At 42.8% G+C, this 15,863-nt stretch overlaps 3 protein-coding genes across 3 annotated transcripts; 1 reads left to right on the forward strand and 2 right to left on the reverse strand.

Moving 5' to 3' along the window:
* Positions 1–1,484: 1,484 nt before the first annotated feature.
* LOC112253338 lies at positions 1,485–8,392 on the reverse strand. The gene is made up of 6 exons (XM_024425332.2): positions 8,217–8,392; positions 6,978–7,085; positions 6,709–6,848; positions 6,379–6,475; positions 2,501–2,625; positions 1,485–2,272 (listed from the first exon to the last, which is right to left on the reverse strand). The coding sequence occupies exons 1-6, from the start codon at positions 8,299–8,301 to the stop codon at positions 2,075–2,077; spliced, it is 753 nt and encodes a 250-aa protein (XP_024281100.1). The 5' UTR covers positions 8,302–8,392; the 3' UTR covers positions 1,485–2,074.
* Positions 8,393–9,642: 1,250 nt separating this feature from the next.
* spata2l (spermatogenesis associated 2-like) lies at positions 9,643–13,167 on the forward strand. The gene is made up of 3 exons (XM_024423411.2): positions 9,643–9,927; positions 10,581–10,903; positions 11,497–13,167. Exons 2-3 carry the CDS (start codon positions 10,586–10,588, stop codon positions 12,727–12,729), a joined length of 1,551 nt encoding a protein of 516 aa, XP_024279179.1. The 5' UTR covers positions 9,643–9,927; positions 10,581–10,585; the 3' UTR covers positions 12,730–13,167.
* A 964-nt stretch (positions 13,168–14,131) lies between these two features.
* LOC112252296 (peptide deformylase, mitochondrial-like) lies at positions 14,132–15,602 on the reverse strand. Its single transcript, XM_042322749.1, has 4 exons — positions 15,543–15,602; positions 15,232–15,380; positions 14,630–14,634; positions 14,132–14,406 (listed from the first exon to the last, which is right to left on the reverse strand). Exons 1-4 carry the CDS (start codon positions 15,600–15,602, stop codon positions 14,252–14,254), a joined length of 369 nt encoding a protein of 122 aa, XP_042178683.1. The 3' UTR covers positions 14,132–14,251.
* Positions 15,603–15,863: the final 261 nt, after the last annotated feature.

Below are 15,863 nucleotides of genomic sequence, written 5' to 3' on the forward strand. Positions count from 1 at the left end.
CTAATCATCTGATAAGATGTGTGAGGCCATGCCCTGACGATGCTGGCGTGAGATCAAACTGTCCTCTCCATCTCTCCCTGACCTCAGAGCTGGGCACAAAGTTGATTAAAGTCTGTGGAGTGTGTAAGCCTCCAGAAAGGTCTCCAAAAACACCAAATAACAATTATTTTAATATATACAGCATTAAACAGACAAATCCCTCTGCGCTCTCATCATACCACTCTGAGTTGTTTCCCTGTCTGTCATATGTGGACCAGACCACACACACACCCACATTATTGTAACGAAGATTCATTGTAACAAAGAAACACTAATACTTGCAGGTGCTTAAGTCATAAGAGCACATGTTCAAAATGTTATTTTCAGAGTTTCCCAGAATGTATCAAGTAAATCTGTTGCCTGCCAGTCTGTCTCTCAGCCTGACTGTATGTTGTGGTCTTTTGGCCTGTGAATGTGAGGCATTTGTTTTTGTTTTTAATTGACAACTTAAGCTTTGGTAAGCACTTGCTACACTCACACGGAAAGGGGAGCATGATACTGCCACGGTCTCATATTTGTTTTTCCGTCTGTTTTAATCCCTTAACTGATTCACATGTTTTATGAAAACCAGAAAAGAAATTTGATGCCCACTTCTTAACTGTTCTACCTTGCTTGATATCATGACTTCAGTCTGTCCTTAGTGATCTGTTGTGTCTTCAGGTATAAGTCCAGCCCAGGCAATAATATCTTAAACTTAGCTAGTGCAATTCATCATTTGCATTTCAATTGTTTATAATACATATTGAATTACTTTAATGCTATATGAAGACAGCTGTATTTGTCTGTCCTGGTTCCTTTTATTTAATGCAGAACTACACCATTGTCTACAACAGCTTCAGTGCCTCTTAGTGATGTCAAATGAGGTCAGGTGCCATACAACCTGCATAGTGCTCTTTGAGGCGGGAGACCCTGTGTGACCCACTGAATGCTTAAAATACTCATGTTACATCGCTCTAATTTTGTAATACATTAAAATCCCTTCTCACCCTACTTCCTCTTTTAGAATCTGATTCATGATATCTGCCTTAAGAACTTGTAAGTCCACCACCGTCCCTCCTACCCCTACAAAAGACAGTTCTCTTTTCCTATTAGAATAAGAAATGGCATCATACAGGAGGGTATATCAGCATTAGTGTGTGTAAACAGTGCTTGACTTGGGCAGAAGCTCACTGGAGCTGAGTACTGGCACCTCAGGTGTTCTACTGCTTGAGCTCCTGTACCTCTATAGAATATTAGTATTGTGGAGTTCCTAAATATAAACAGTACTGGCACCAAGTCAAGCACTGTGTGTTAATGTGTTTGTGTGTGGGTGTTGGAGAGAGAAAGACCGGCGGATTCTCACATGCTGCTCATTAAAAGTTGGCCTAATTGAGCTGTCAGCCGACACAGTCAAAACAAAACCACGGACAACAACCTCTGACCCAACTCGGTTAGTTAGTGTTGCCTCGACACAATTCAGTTTTTTTTTTATTAGCATGACAAATATACATTATTGTTGCTAAAGCATGCATGCCATTAACAGAACAGTAGACAAAGACAACAATGCAATCTGTGATATTTCTTTACCTCCGGGGGACCTCCCACCTCCTCATCCCCTTCATTGTTTATTTAAGGATGTGCCATCCCAGATAATTGGACCCAGATAAAAGGGGAGGGCGTCTGTGACAGAGAGTCACGCTACGGGACACAAATGTTCCAAGACCCTGTACCGCCATCTTTTACTGCCTCACATTTTATTTGTCACATGCTTCGTAAAGAACAGGTGTAGACTAACAGTGAAATGCTTACATCTTAGAGTCATTCTGCAATTTCCCAACAGAGTACATCTAGATAATCTACACTTGTAAGCACTTGCACAGTTCCATTGTTCTTGTTATTAGTGTATGAACACTGGAACAATGAAGGACTGTGCAGAAGCTGGTATGAAGTCGCATAAAGATTGACATTTTCCTTACAGATATATAATTTGACATGCAAAGAAAACAACCACATGAACTGACTATAGAATGATATGGTATTGATAATCTGCAGGGATTTATGGCAGAGAGGGGCAGCGTTGAAGGTTACCCTCTAGAATGACGGTTTTTAAGTCTGACGGGCAGTTGACAGGGAACACGGTGTGGGTGGTGTTCTTTCTCTCCACCAATGTGGCCACAGCCTCACCAAGGTCCAGGTGGTTCAGGTAACCAGGAGCCACACGCTCTGGAGGGGCCACACCTGTGTTGATCTTTACCTAAAAGAGCAAGAGAATGGAAGCTAGTTGGCATTGATTAATGATAGTCAATTTATGGTATATGAAACCGCAAACAAGGCAAGGGAATGTTGTATTCACGATCGCAATGTTGCAGACAACTTTTATCAACAATTGCTATTTGGGCAGACAGACAAGTACTGCAACTGACACCCCAGCTAACTATCCAACCAAGCAATGAGAGTTTCATGTTATGGATCTTGGCCAAACCTGGTTGAGTTTGCAGGGTACTTCTGGGTACTCCTCTCGTAATACCTGACAAAATGCCAGGGTGCTGGCAGCGCCAACAGTCAGGAACCCTGTACCTGGCATCAACAGCTTCTCCCCAGCACCACCTGCGGCACAGCACACATCGCTGCCAAATAACACTCAAGTCATACTCAGCAAGTGCAAAGAGAAAAATCATGTTATATCAAGTGGGGAAGAAGGTTGTTCCTCAAAACAAGGTGTTGCCCATCTCTCACTCAAACTTGGCAAAAGGTCCAATCACTTTCACATAATGCTCAGAAGGATATATACTACTGTACTGGCTGCAGGGCCGGCTCTAGCCTTTTGGGAGCCCTAAGCAAGATTTTTTTGAGGGCCCCCTACCTCGAGGCAAAATATTTTAGTGCCCCCCCCTTTTGACAGTGGAGAGTTTAAGTTAATTTCCTGCAATTCTACACATTTTGCGATGGGGAGTACGTAAGATGTTATGGGTTTAAAGGCCCAGTGCAGTCAAAAACATGATTTTTCTGTGTTATGTTTTCAGTGCATTTGGAAAATATTCAGACACCTCCCCTTTTTCCACATTTTGTTACGTTATTGCCTTATCCTAAAATTGATTAAATAAAACATGTTCCTCAGCAATCCACACACAATACTCCATAATGGCAAAGTGAAAACAGGTTCTGAATACACATGTTATTTACATACGTTTTTGCACCCTTCGAAAATTAGCTTGGATGCATCCTGTTTCCATTGATGATCATTAAATGTTACTACAACTTGGAGTCCACCTGTGATACATTCAATTGATTGGACATGATTTGAAAAGGCACACACCTGTCTATATAAGGTCTGACTGTTGTCATTGCATGTTAAAGCAAAAACCAAGCCATGAGGTGGAAGGAATTGTCCGTAGAGCTCCGAGACAGGATTGTGTCGAGGCACAGAACTGGGGAAGGGTACCAAAAATGTCTGCAGCATTTGAAGGTCCCCAAGAACACAGTGGCCTCCATCATTCTTAAATGGTTGAAGTTTGGAACCACCAAGACTCTTCCTAGAGCGGGCCGCCCGGCCAAACTGAGCAATCAGGGGAGAAGGGCCTTGTTCAGTGAGGTGACCAAGAACCCGTTGGTCACTCTGACAGAGCTCCAGAGTTCCTCTGTGTAGATGGGAGAACCTTCCAGAAGGACAACCATCTTTGCAGCACTCCACCAATCAGGCATTTATGGTAGAGTGGCAAGACGGAAGCAACTTCAGTAAAAAGGCACATGACAGCCCGCTTGGTATTTGCCAAAAGGCACCTAAAGGACTCTGACCATGAGAAACCAGATTCTCTGGTCTGATGAAACCAATATTGAACTCTTTGGCCTGAATGCCAAGCGTCAGGTCTGGAGGAAACCTGGCACCATCCCTACGGTGAAGCATGGTGGTGGCAGCATCATGCTATGGGGCTGTTTTTCAGCGGCAGGGACTGGGAGACTAGTCAGGATCGAGTGAAAGATGAACGGAGAAAAGTACAGAGAGATACTTGATGAAAACCTGCTCCAGAGCGCTCAGGACATCAGACTGGGGCGAAGGTTCACCTTCCAACATGACAACACAGCAGTGGCTTCGGGACAAGTCTCTGAATGTCCTTGAGAGGCCCGGCCAGATCCCGGACTTTAACCAGATCGAACATCTCTGGAGAGATCTGAAATTAGCTGTGCAGCGACACTCCCCATCCAACCTGACAGAGCTTGAGAAGATCTGCAGAGAAGAATGGGAGAAACTCCCCAAATACAGGTGTGCCAAGCTTGTAGCGTCATCTCCAAGAAGACTCAAGGCTGTAATCCCTGCTAAAGGTGCTTCAACAAAGTACTGAGTAAAGTGGTCTTAATACTTATGTAAATATAATATTTCCGTTTATACAGTTTAAAACATTTGCAAACATTTCAAAAAACATATTGCTATATCATTATGGGTATTTTGTGTAGATTGATGAGGGATAAAAACTATTTAATCTATTTTAGAATAAGGCTGTGACAAAATGTGGCTAAAGCCAAGGGGTCTGAACACTATATATACACAAAATGTTGACAACTTAAAATTAGTTGATTCAGCTATTTTAGCCACACTCGTTGCTGACAAGTGTATACAATTGAGCACGCCGCCATATAATCTCCATAGACAAACATTGACAGTAGAGTGGACTTACTGAAGAGCTCAGTGACTTTCAACGTGGCACCGTCATAGGATGCCACCTTTCTAACAAGTCAGTTTGTCAAATTTCTACCCTGCTAGAGCTGCCCCGGTCAACTAAGTGCTGTTATTGTGAAGTGGAAACATCTAGGAGAAACAGCGGCTCAGCCACGAAGTGGTAGGCCAGACAAGTTTACAGAATGGGACCACCAAGTGCTTAAGTGCGTAGTGCATAAAAATCCTGTCCTAGGTTGCAACAGTCACTACCGATTTCTAAACTGCCTCAGGAAGCAACATCAGCACAATAAGTGGTTGTCAGGAGCTACATAAAATGGGTTTCTATGGCCGAGCAGCCACACGCAAGCCTAAGATCACCATGCACAATGCCAAGCATCAGTTGGTGTGGAGTAAAGCTCGCCGCCATTGGACTCTGGAGCAGTGGAAACACATTCTCTGGAGTACTGAATCACGCTTCATCATCTGGCAGTCTGTCAGACAAATCTGGGTTTGGCAGATGCCAGAAGAATGCTACCTGCCTAGTTTGGTGGAGGAGGATTAATGGTCTGGAACTGTTTTTCATGGTTTGGGCTAGGCCTCCTAGTTCCAGTGAAGGGAAATATTAACGCTACAGCATACAGTGACATTTTAGACGATTCTGTGCTTCCAACTTTGTGGCAACCGTTTGGGGAAGGCCCTTTCCTGTTTCAGCATGACAATGCCACCATGCATAAAGAGAGGCCCATACAAAAATGGTTTGTCGAGATCGGTGTGGAAGAACTTGACTGGCCTGTACAGAGCCCTGACCGCAACCCGATCGAACACCTTTGAGATGAGTTGGAACACCGACTGCGAGCCAGGCCTAATCGCCCGACCTCACTAATGCTTGAGGCTGAATGGAAGCAAGTCCCTACAGCAATGTTCCAACATCTAGCGTAAAGCCTTCCCAGAAGAGTGGAGGCTGTTGAAGCAGGAAAGGGGGGGACGAACTCCATGTTAATGCCCATAATTTTGGAATGAGATGTTTGACCAACAGGTGTCCACATACTTTTGGTCATTTTAATTTAAATCAATCACAGTAAGGTACTTAATTGTTACCAGAAATGATTTGATACTGAGATAAAAACAACTGAATTGGACTGCTGAAACACATTTTCCACAATTATACATTTTTTTGCCATGGGGCGGAGAGAAAGCATTGCAACTTTATAACAAATTTAATGCAATTCTACTCATTTTGCAATGGGGCAGAGAGATTAGCTTTAAAACGGCAGACAATTTCCTACAATTCAACACATTTTGCCATGACTTATGCCATGTTAATATGATATCTGAGTGAGAATGACGAACAAATCAATGGGGGCCCCCCGGAGGTCAGGGCCCCTGGGTAAGTGCCCTGGGTGCCCAGTCGGTATTTGGCCATAATTACTACAAGTTTAGATAGCTGGTTAGACTAACTACCAATCTAAAAATTGTAAGCTGACATGGCTAATTGAGTGACTGTCAGTAACTGACAAAGAAAAACTACTGATGCACAACCACATTTCAAAATTGCACCTGGTGCATTCTACTAATCTTACTCTCACCAATACATTGAGACACCGACTGAGTTCCCCAGGGGACATAAGCGACCGCTTATGTCACTTGTGCCTGGAACCGGCACTGACTGGCTGGGATGTTGGGAGGGGCCCAGGTGGGAGACTCACCTGTGATAAAGGTGTAGGTGCAGTTGGGGTCATCTCTCACCAGTGGAAAGAAGACCTTCCATGATACAAAGGTGCTGAACAGCAATGTCTCAATCACCTATGGGTGGATGAGAAGAATGAGGAAAATAATAGATTAATACGGAGAAGAAAGGAGGGAGAGAGGTGGCGAATTCAATACGAGAGGAAAATCGAGAAAGATGTGGAACTGACAGCAAAGAGAGGAAGACTGGAGTGAGGCTTAAAAACAAGGAAGTCATGGCAGCTTAAAAGATAATGGTGATGATATCAACTCTGGATCATGGATTAGTCTGAGTTGTGTTGAGGACTCACCCAGTGTAGTTCTTTCAGAGTCTGGCTATGTGGAGGTCCACCCTGCCACCAGCTGAAACCCAGAGATGACACAATGTCTGTCACCTTGCCAACAGACTTCAGAAGGGCCTGCTTGACCACCTCTGCCCCTTCCTCTGAACCTAAGAAAAAGAGTAAGAGTTTGAGAGGTATTTCCATACACTACCTTTTGGGGATATGGGATACTTTCAACAATACTCTCACTTGTAAAATGTGTCGATGTAAAATTGTTTCTGACAAGAAGTAATTACCAACATTCCCCACTAGAGTGGTGAGGTTGTCTTTGGTGGAGGGAGAAACAAACCCCCTGAGTTTATCCAACCTGCTGTTGTCTCTGGAGATAACCGCCACCTTGAAACCTTAAAACAAGTATAGTACACAGTCACAATCAGGACACGTCATTATCAAATGTGACTGATGTAACAATGTAACTGTAGACCGTTCCCTCGCCCATACCCGGGCGCGAACCAGGGACCCTCTGCACACATCAACAGTCACCCACCACGAAGCATCGTTACCCATCGCTCCACAAAAGCCGCGGCACATGCAGAGTAAGGGGAACTACTACTTCAAGGTCTCAGAGCAAGTGACGTCACCGATTGAAACGCTATTTAGCGCGCACCGCTAACTAAGCTAGCCGTTTCACATCCGTTACACTGACACATGGCAAACAAAAGGGCAATTTTACTGCAGTAGATGGTTCTGCTTACATTTGAACTCTGTTTCATATAACATTGTAAGATGTCATGTTACTATACTATAAAAAATCAATTAAAAAAAAGTCAGACTGAGTGGTTAGACAAATTCATGATTGAAATTATGATACCCTCTAACAAAAAGTACATCCAAAAGGGCAATACCAATCAATTAACTCAGCGTCGTGACATTTTGATCCAAACCATACATGTATTATCTATTGCTTCCCGACGAACCTGTGTCTAGATTAAGCCTTTTTACCAGCGCTATTGACGAGAGAAAAAACAATATATTAACATTATTCTTGAGGTTAACTGCTAGTTGGATTTCAATTCCTAAGACCTCAAGATGAAGTTTTCGGATATTCTTAAGAGAATCACACCTTGAATTATGTGCGTAAAGGAGATGCCAGTTGTTTTACGGGCAAATGCACTCATGACAACCACATTGACACCGCCATAATCCTTATTTTCCGCGCAGTCTCAATTACTAAAATGTTTATTTCATATATTACCCAACAATATACCTTGAGAAACGCATAAATCAACTAACTTCCCAGCAGAGCCATGCTGATCCAGCCGACAACGACCATACATGCGTAAAATGTCACGTGGCATACAATCTAACAGACCTCTTCATATATAGCATATCCTTCATATTTTGCACGCAGGACCTTTTAGATTAATTTCACCTCTTAATCCGGCCCATTGATCGTGGGCAGAGGCATTGTCTTGGCGCAGGTGTATCGGTTCCCAGATTCCAAATGCTCCCTAAACTCAATGAGGACATCTTACCTTTGTCAAGGAGTGCTTTAACTATTCCAGAGCCAACTGTTCCTGCTCCACCGAGAGCTAACACAACTCTGTCAGCGTTTGACATGCTGGATAGGTTCACAGGACTAAACAAATGAACAGTTTTAATGAGACTGACAGTCTAAGTCTATGGAGAGCATTTTGTACCGCCCGGGACCTTTAAACAAATCATAGCGGCCACAGTTACGCCCTTCTACCAGTGTCACTGAAGCCACGCCCGTATCAGGTGAAAGAACAACCCACCAAACCTAACTGATTTGATCTCTCTCTCTCAGAACGACAATGACTACATTTACATGCAAACAGTATTGCGGATAGTAGCTCATATCCCGCTTAGGGTCTTATTCGGGATAAACTGTTTACATGCACCTTTGATATCCCGTTCAGGATTATCCCTGTATCCTCGAATAAACATAATATTCCTAAATTAAGTTCATATGAGTTAAATTGAATAGTAACTGAAATCTGGACACTGGCTGTAGGCCTACGACCTCTCACGTGTAGCGTAATATAATATTAAATCCAGCAGAGGTATGAATGTCTTGCTGTAAAATGATACAACGAATGTTAATTTTGTCTCGGGAACAGGAGTGGAGAAATATGATTTCTTTCTTTCAGCATCTCTTGAGAAAATGTGAAGGAGCATGTAATGTGTTATATTTGACACTCTCATAGAAGCAGACAGTATTTCAACCACATAACATATGCGCCCAAGATGAACTTAAGTCTTATCAGAAACGTGCTTCATCGTTTTCTCAGCTTTTCGTTCCCTTAATTAAAACCGGTCAAACTGATGACATTGGACATTTTGCACAGGACCAATCTTTACACTGTTTGAGTTATTGCGTTTCCCCCCTCCCTAAACGAAACAGACAACTTTACCGGTGTTAACTAGATGCATGCATTCATTCTATCGATGTAAGACGTTAAGAAGGTAAGAACTACTTTATTTAGTCTTCCAGAGTAACAAGATATGACAGAAGAGAAGATATATTTAACTATGGGTGACAAATAAATGGCCTACCAAATGTCAGAAAATATAAGCAGAAACGTGTCTAAAAAAGTATCCAGTATGCTATACGGTCCAGTAAGAGTATCAGCAAAATAGATTATTATGGTGGATCGAACTGCGCAGGTAGCCTACTTTTTGAAGTGATTTGTTTGAAAATCAGATGAAAACATCATGACATAACACCATAGACTGCACAACACCCATGATATACCCAACTAAGCCTGCACAGACCGTGAAAAATAACAGTTAACAGTATGCATGTAAACGTGGTTAGTGAATAAATTATGACATCGATAGAATATCGCGCACTCTGGTGGAGAAAAACATAAATTTCGGATGAGCTCAAAGCAGCCTGTTGAATTCGTAGATGTATATTCATAGTCACAGACTCCTCACTCTCTTGCTGTATTTTGAATATTTATATTGCTGTATATTAAGAAAAAAATACGCAATTGAATGGTTTGGAAATTTGTGAAGTAAAAATATACTTATTTTGTCAAACCATACGCCGGGCTGGCGGCCGAGCTAAATCGAAGGCCCCCACACTTTTAGGGTGACACGTGACGGGGTTTATTTTTCGGAACTCAGGGTTGGGTTCAAATCACGCTCGTCAATTTTTCCAGCAGTGTTCCTTGCATTTGTGATGGTTTAAGGAAAGGTCCCACCATATATAAAGTGTTGGTGAGTTGTTTTTGTTTGTTAGCAACTGGGTTTCATATGTTTGCATTATTTAGCTAGTAAGCAAGTTAGCTATATTACTTAGCTTATAGCTAGCTGGCTGGCTAGCTAACGTAGTTGCCAAAACACACCAGCAAGTGGACGATGGAGTCGTGTGGTTGAATTTCATAGCTAAAATTATTTATTTAAACATAGTGTCAGCAAAATTGTACGGGTGGACTGGTGTCATTGACCGAGCCCAGCAAGTTGCGCAAAAGCTAGCTAGCTGAATAGCTAGATAACTAGCTTAGTTTAAAAAAAACACAATAATTTAACAGTGTTTTTGACGTTAACGCTACTGCTGACTTGTAAACGCAATTAAAAGTTGTAACAGCGTGTTATAACTATTAGACCAAATGTCTACTTTTTAGCTAGAAAGCTAGCTAACTAATCAAGTCTCATCAGGTCACTTTCGCTTTCATTTTAGGAAGGGCGACATTTTCATCCCTAATGTAATGACTGAAGGTTATGGGACCATTCTCCTGGGATGTAAATGTGTGATAAACAGACGTCATTTCTAAAAACAATACCTAGGTCAAATGATTCCAGTTGCAGTAGAGTTCAGTCAAGGGGTTTCATTGATTTATTTTGTCTTTGTTGTTTTTTTTTCTATGTAGCTGAGATGACTGTCCCTGGGAAGAAAGCCAGGGATCTGGTGGAACTGTACCGGGTCAGTTTGGAGCACCGGATTGAGCAGGGTGACTGGAACCTAGTATGCAGAGATGAGGAACTGATTAAGAAGGTAGAGGGACTGCTGATGGGGGACTGTGCCCAGGACACACATTCCTTGGGATTGGACCCCCTCAGTATAATGGAGGACTCGCTTCAGACAGCACAAGGAGTTGGATTGAAGGGGCTGGCTAGAGCCTTTGAAGTGCTGGAACTGGCATCCCTCAACCTGTACTTGTGTCCCTGGAGAAAGGAATACAGAGTGGTAAAGGTATGCTAATTTGGGGAATATACTGGTAACTGCGAAAATGAAGGAAATGCCAACAGTGTGTTGATGGGGCATTGAGCCTCCATGAGCTGCCAGAACAGCTTCAATGCACCTTGGCATAGATTCTACAAGTGTTTGAAACTATACTGGAGGGATGCGACACCATTCTTCCATGAGAAATTCCATAATTTGGTGTTTTGTTGACTCCAGGCAGTGCTCCAGCTGTGTTAAATTGGGTTGAGATCTGGTGACTGAGACACCATACACCCCTTTTAAACTCCATATGCTCCTTTGAGACTTTCTAAGAGTTATTTTCTAGCATGCTCATTTTTATACATGACCCTAAGCATGATGGGATGTTTTAATTGCTTAATTAACTCAGGAACCACACCTGTGGAAGCACCTGTTTTCAATATACTTTGTATCCCTAATTTAGTCAAGTGTTCCCTTCATTTAGGCAATTACCTGTATGTTGGTGGAGTGCTCATCAGCAATGTATAATCTCATCATGAATGCTGTTTTGGCTTCAATTGTGTGACTTTGCCTTTGTCCAGAAATATAATTTTAATAACAATACAACCTTCCTCCTTTTATAGATGTTCTCAGGCATGTTCACACATTACATCAAGCCGGCGCTGTCCATGCAGCAGGTGGCCGATCTGTTTGGGTTGCTTGGGTACCAGGCTTCAGAGGCCAGACTATGTGAAGAGCTTAGGCTGTGTTCCCCAGCCCTCCCAGTGGACACCCTTCTCCGCCTGTCCTGTGCTTTCTTCACTGCACGTTGTGAGTGTCGCTTACTGCTGTCTGCCATAGTACCCCAGGGCAGAAGGGTGGAGTGGGAGCTCAACCTGGTGCAGGAGAGGCAGAAAGGTCACAGCCTGCAGATAGCATTGGACAACAGCAAGAGAAGGTTGGAGACTATACCACAGGAAGGGGATTTTCTTGAGTCATCTACTATAGAGGCAGACTTGGATTTGTACACAGATGATGAGTTTAATGGGCATAAAGAAGTTGGGTTAGTCAGAGATCCTCTCTATTCACCAAGAAGGGTGTACACGAGAGGGCTTTCTTCTCAACGAGAGAATATCTGTGTCTCCTCACTGAACTGCCAGTTGACACCATCATTAGCACCAACCAGAAACACCCCAACTCACAAGCAAAGGGAAAGTCCAAATAAAGAGTTGGCCATGTCCGGGTCAGATAAAGGGGATTCACAATTGCTTTCTGCAAAAGCATCAGGGAATGCCCACCCTGTGTCACCAGGGGGCAGTCAGTTCTGCATCGAGTGCTACCCTAGCCCTTGCATCCGTCATTGCAAGAATTGCAATACCTTACGTAGCTTGAACTGCCCCATATTGGAGAGGTGCAAAGACGAGGGTCGTGAAGTAAAACATATTGATGGTGAAGTCCTACAGGAGCAGAGAGGCAGCAGTGGATTATCACCACGGCTAGGAAGTCCTGGAGAGGGAGGTGTGCCACTCTATGAGGATAAGAGAGAGTTCTGCCCTCCACTTGATGTTTTTGAAGCAGGAAGCCTTACCCCTCAGCCCATTCCTTTTCATGACTGTTGCAACACTGCCAATCCAGACCCTGAGGTTACCTGCCTCACCTGCAAGGTATTCCACAAAAGAGCCTGTAAAATGTTGGAGATGTGCCAGAGAAAGCACAAGATGCTCATGTTGGATGTCTGCTCAAGTGGGTTGGGGTGCACAAGGCCCCCTTGCAAACTATGCAGGTACTGCAGTGTTGTGTATTGTAAAGACTGTTGGTATAGAACACCACTTCAATGTGTTTGTGGCTACCCTTTTGATGAGTCCTCTGAAGTTTGAATTTAGGAACCATTTTAAAGGTACTTGATGGAATTGGGAAAAGCACTGATTTAAAAAAAATGCCTATAAATATAATGATGGCAATCACTTACACGTTGCCTTAAATTCACAATATTCTTAATTTGTAATACGATTGTATAAATTAGCTCTATCCCACCCAGGGATTAAAAGTGAAATGCCAAACTCTTCTATATTTTTCTACTTTAGTCAACTCAGTAGGACCTTAAATTGCCCTGAAGGTTTTTCATGATAATTCATCCAGTCTGTTGGGATCCGAAGCCTTATACTTATGTTAAAGTCTAATGCCAGTGATACATGTTGCAGCTCAAGAGTTAAGATAATATTGCCAAATGTGGGTTGAGGTTAAGTTGCTTGTTTTCATTATTTGTTCTGTTGTCAGAAGGTTATTTGAATAAAAATGGGATTTAAATTGGAAAATATGTCTCGTGCATTTTAGATGTTGTGGCGGATAATTGGCCCAGCGCAGTTTTCTCTGCGGTCAGCTATCGGAGCCCTATACTACAAATCAGGTTTGAGTAGTGAGGTAACTTTGGTCAACTCCGAGTTCAACTCGCGATAACTGATCACGTCTCACCTTTTAGCCTGGTAAATTTATATGGCAACAAATCCTTCATAACTAACCTGAAGGGTATATTACGTACTGGGTTTGAGGAGTCACAAGGTAACTTTGCTCAACTCTGAGTTAAACTCGATATCCAGTCATACGTAAGTGGCTCACCTTTTAGCCAGGTACAGTTATATGGCAATGAATCCTTCAGAACTGACCTGCTCTGGGGCAGGCTAACTCCACTTCTCCTGAATGAAGTGTCTGAGCTGTGAGTTGAGGACCAACTAAATAAGATTCCCTCCCTCTCACAAATATTGCGTCATCATCCCTTTCATTTGAGGGAAACCACTGATTACTATTTTATTAATCAAATGCTTTTTTTGTAAAGAAAGTAATTAAAATTCCTATAACATTACATTTAGTAAAGACAGGATGAATTTGAAACTTCACGCACAGTAAAACTTGTATGACTTCATACAATTATTTAAAGGATGCCTGTGCACACCAATGACAGCATAAAATACAGAACTTCTAATTGCCTATTTCACACCACAGCCTGCTAAAATGAAATCACCCAAGGATGGACGTTTTAGTATTGTCTCAATGATGAGTACGATGTGCGACATGCACACGCCGGATGAGCAATATCCACTGTCGTAATACGGATGAAGCCTGAGCTGTAATGTGAAGCTAGCTAGCTTTAGAAAACCAAGCGTCGTAGTATACCACTCGGGTGACAGTCCACAGTTGAGTCAATATTTTAGCTCTAATGTTTGTGGACATTTGAAACAACTTGCAAGATAATTCAATATTCATTCAGACCACAAATCTGGCTTCATAAATAAATGTATTAATAAAGAATCAGTAAGAAAGGTTTCTTCATGGTCTGTTGTATATTATGTCCAAGAAGTTGTCTTAGTGCTCAATCAGGGTGACAAGGTTAGTTTGAAACTGCTACTCGTTCTGTGCTGCCCATTTCACGTTGAAGGTTTTACTGTCCATGCGGTCAATGTACCGGACTCCATCCAAGTGATCCATCTCAAGCTGTAGGATGTGTGCGGGCCACCCGCTCACTTGCCAGGTCACAGGCTCTGCCTTCTCATTCAGGCCTTTGAAACAAAAATGAAAACCTTATTAATAAAATCAGTCACACACACATGCATAATTCATTTAATGTTGACCTGCCATGGGTCCAGTGATTGAAGTCAGATAGCAGGTTTGGGTAGATTAAATCTGGACAAGTTTATTTCAATTTGTCAATTTAGCTGCTCTGTGGAAGTAGCTATACATTAGAACGGCGATATGTTAATTCTTCCATAGTAGCTGTTATACCTTGGCTAGTAGAAAGGGTCGGAACCAATTTTCAACTAATTTACTTAGTTCTCGATTCGAAAGAAAAGTGTATCTTAAATGTCCGTGTTCAGTTGCAAGTGGTTCTCCAAAAAAACGGAATATTCAAAACGTGGATTTTACTATCGAGTGAGAAATGCTTCTTGCATGTGTGTAGATCTTTGTTCAGGTTGCACTGTTTGATGCACTGTCATCTACATAAAACAACTAGTTCCTGCAAAGAATGTTGGGAAATGCAAGATGTTTGACAGCTAAAATGGCAAAGATTTTACTATCTTTCTGAATATTCTCTGGTTTTTGGAGAAGCAACTGAACACAGTGTAAGATACATTTTTCTTCCGAATCGAGAACGAAGAAAGTATCGTCAAGAACAGGTTAACAGTGCGCCCATCCAGGACCCGCATCTGGTGGTTGATGAAGATCCGCAGAGGCAAAGTGGGGTGAGACCGCGGACTTCATGTGCAGCAGGCAAGCTGTGATCCAACATGCGCTCTGGGAACTCCAGAGCTAAGATACTAGTGACAGAGCTAGTGACACTACAACTTAAGACGCACACATTTGAACTTCCGTAACACCTTCACAACCTGAGATGCACACATTCAAACTTCTGCATCACCTTCACCATGGTGCGGATCACCACCTGAGCCTCCGGACCATGTGCGGTCTCAGGGTCCACTACTGCAGCCTGGACTCGAAGCACTGGGTCACCCACCTGGCAGACATGGGGGTATGACTATGAAGGACTTGGCGGGGCTGGATCTTCCTCTTCATATACTGTAGGTATGAACGAACCTTGACGCTTGTTGAGAACAAGAAGGGGCCACCGATGAGACGGGGACTACCCAGCCAATGGAGACAGTGAAATGGGGCCATGGGGCTTTTGAAACACACATACTGTAGGCCCTAGTCGACAGCGCTGAAGTACAGAGTTATATTCATGGCTGGGTCCAGTCATGGCAGCACAGTCAGTCAGCTAACTTACAGCCCACCTACAAGAGACAAGCAAAGAACTGTCAAGAAGTAATTCAACAAAATATGGTCAACAACATAGTGGTGAAAGAGAAAGGTTGATATGTACATGAAAGATGGCCTGCTTACCAAATCAGTATTTCTGGCCCGGGTATGAGCAAAATCCTTTCACATTATCACATAACTGAGAAGCTAGCTAGCAAGCAAATCGCTACAGCAGCTAGCTAAATTAGCGCACTAGACTAGA

The sequence above is a fragment of the Oncorhynchus tshawytscha genome, linkage group LG06, assembly GCF_018296145.1.
Source record: "Oncorhynchus tshawytscha isolate Ot180627B linkage group LG06, Otsh_v2.0, whole genome shotgun sequence".
Classification (NCBI taxonomy): domain Eukaryota; kingdom Metazoa; phylum Chordata; class Actinopteri; order Salmoniformes; family Salmonidae; genus Oncorhynchus; species Oncorhynchus tshawytscha.

Bases quoted from the DNA above. Each gene is read 5' to 3' on its own strand.
- LOC112253338 (XM_024425332.2), bottom strand. From the start codon at position 8,301: ATGTCAAACGCTGACAGAGTTGTGTTAGCTCTCGGTGGAGCAGGAACA. The intron at 7,086-8,216 runs GTAAGATGTCCT...ACTTGTTTTAAG, and splicing joins TAAAGCACTCCTTGACAAAG to GTTTCAAGGTGGCGGTTATC. The intron at 6,849-6,977 runs GTAATTACTTCT...TCTTTTTCTTAG, and splicing joins CACTCTAGTGGGGAATGTTG to GTTCAGAGGAAGGGGCAGAG.
- spata2l (XM_024423411.2), top strand. From the start codon at position 10,586: ATGACTGTCCCTGGGAAGAAAGCCAGGGATCTGGTGGAACTGTACCGG. The intron at 10,904-11,496 runs GTATGCTAATTT...CTCCTTTTATAG, and splicing joins AGGAATACAGAGTGGTAAAG to ATGTTCTCAGGCATGTTCAC.
- LOC112252296 (XM_042322749.1), bottom strand. From the start codon at position 15,602: ATGACTGGACCCAGCCATGAATATAACTCTGTACTTCAGCGCTGTCGA. The intron at 15,381-15,542 runs GTATGTGTGTTT...AGTCCTTCATAG, and splicing joins GCTGTCGACTAGGGCCTACA to TCATACCCCCATGTCTGCCA.